General features: G+C 56.2%; 1 protein-coding gene across 1 annotated transcript; it reads left to right on the top strand.

The window, feature by feature from the left end:
• Nucleotides 1-367: 367 nt before the first annotated feature.
• LOC107518240 (transmembrane epididymal protein 1A-like) lies at nucleotides 368-1255 on the top strand. Its single transcript, XM_016159707.2, has one exon. It carries the CDS (start codon nucleotides 368-370, stop codon nucleotides 1253-1255), a length of 888 nt encoding a protein of 295 aa, XP_016015193.1.

The raw sequence follows: 1255 nt of genomic DNA, 5'->3' as shown, positions 1-1255 counted from the left end.
CCCTCTCTTAACTTTTCCCCTCCCCTCTCTTTGTTGAAGGGTAGGGTGGAAGGGAGGTGAGAGAAAGGGTAACCAGTGGCTGCCGTGAGGTGCAGAGGTGGCAATCCCAGGCCTAGCTGATCTAAGTGAGGAACAGAGTGAGGTGAAGTGCCACAACCCTGAAAGGGATCCACCCTGGGAGTGGCTCAGGTACTTCCAGCACAGAGGTATGCTTTTCTGAGTGTGGGAGGCCAGGGTGGGGCTGGATCAGAGAGATCTCTCTACAGCTACAAAGCAGCCACTCTTGCTTGTGAGAAGGGCCCTGTGAGGTTGCTCCTGCTCATCTGCCAGCTCTTGCCCTGTTGACACTGACACACACGCGGAGACCATGGGTACCCTCGAGGGACACCTGCTGCCAGGGATGTTCTTCCTCTCCTTCTCACTCTACTACTCGGTGCTGATGTCCTTGGCCCTGCTACGAGGACAGAGGTTCCTCAAGCCCCCTTTGTCCCCAAGGGAGAAGCGAGGACACAGGTGGTGGCAGCTGGTACCTGTGGAAGGGGCGATGAAAGTTGTCATCACCCTGATTGGCATCATTCCCGAGTTCTTCTACCCCCTAGGAGTCAACCGGCTGAAGATGATAGACTGGGAGGACCCTCGACGGCCATTTCTGTTCCAGAACAACTGGCAGCATGTCACCATGTACTGGTTCTTTCTGCTCAGCGGTGTGGTGGACATCGTGAGCCAGTCATGCCAGGCACGGCAGAATGTAAAGCTGGAGCGAGCAGCTGAGGCCCTGGCCTTCTGTGTGCTGGTACTGCTGATGGCATCCCACATTGAGAACAAGAGCACCCTGGAGATTCGTGTGCACATCTTGTTCATAATTCCCACCTTCCTGGTCAGCCTGGTGCTCACAATTGAGGTCTGGGTCCCTGATCAGCCCCAACTCTGGGTGCTCAAGTCTTGGATGGGGCTGGTACTCAGCAATTGGATGCTGCAGCTCTGTGTGGTGATGTATGTTCCTCCCTCTGGGCAGCCCTGGAAAGCAGAAAACCCCGTGGACCTCGCCTTCCTCTCCATCTTCTTCTGCTGGCACCTGGGCTTAGGGGCTGCCATGCTGGCCGCCATCTATGGAATGTGCAGTCTATGGCATCATCACTACTCTTCCTGGAAAGAGTCCTCAAATGCCAATTACCAGCTGTGCCCCACAGGGTACAGCAGCGAAGAGCTCGAGAAACTCGGGGCAGGGGCAGAGCTGCAGGATGGGGGTGTCTAG

The sequence above is a fragment of the Rousettus aegyptiacus genome, unplaced genomic scaffold (assembly GCF_014176215.1).
Source record: "Rousettus aegyptiacus isolate mRouAeg1 unplaced genomic scaffold, mRouAeg1.p scaffold_m13_p_4, whole genome shotgun sequence".
NCBI lineage: Eukaryota > Metazoa > Chordata > Mammalia > Chiroptera > Pteropodidae > Rousettus > Rousettus aegyptiacus.
The sequence above is the reverse complement of the archived record's forward strand: the minus strand, read 5'-3'. Positions and strand labels throughout refer to the sequence as shown.

Excerpts from the sequence above, each read along its gene's own strand:
- LOC107518240 (XM_016159707.2), top strand. The coding sequence starts at position 368 with ATGGGTACCCTCGAGGGACACCTGCTGCCAGGGATGTTCTTCCTCTCC.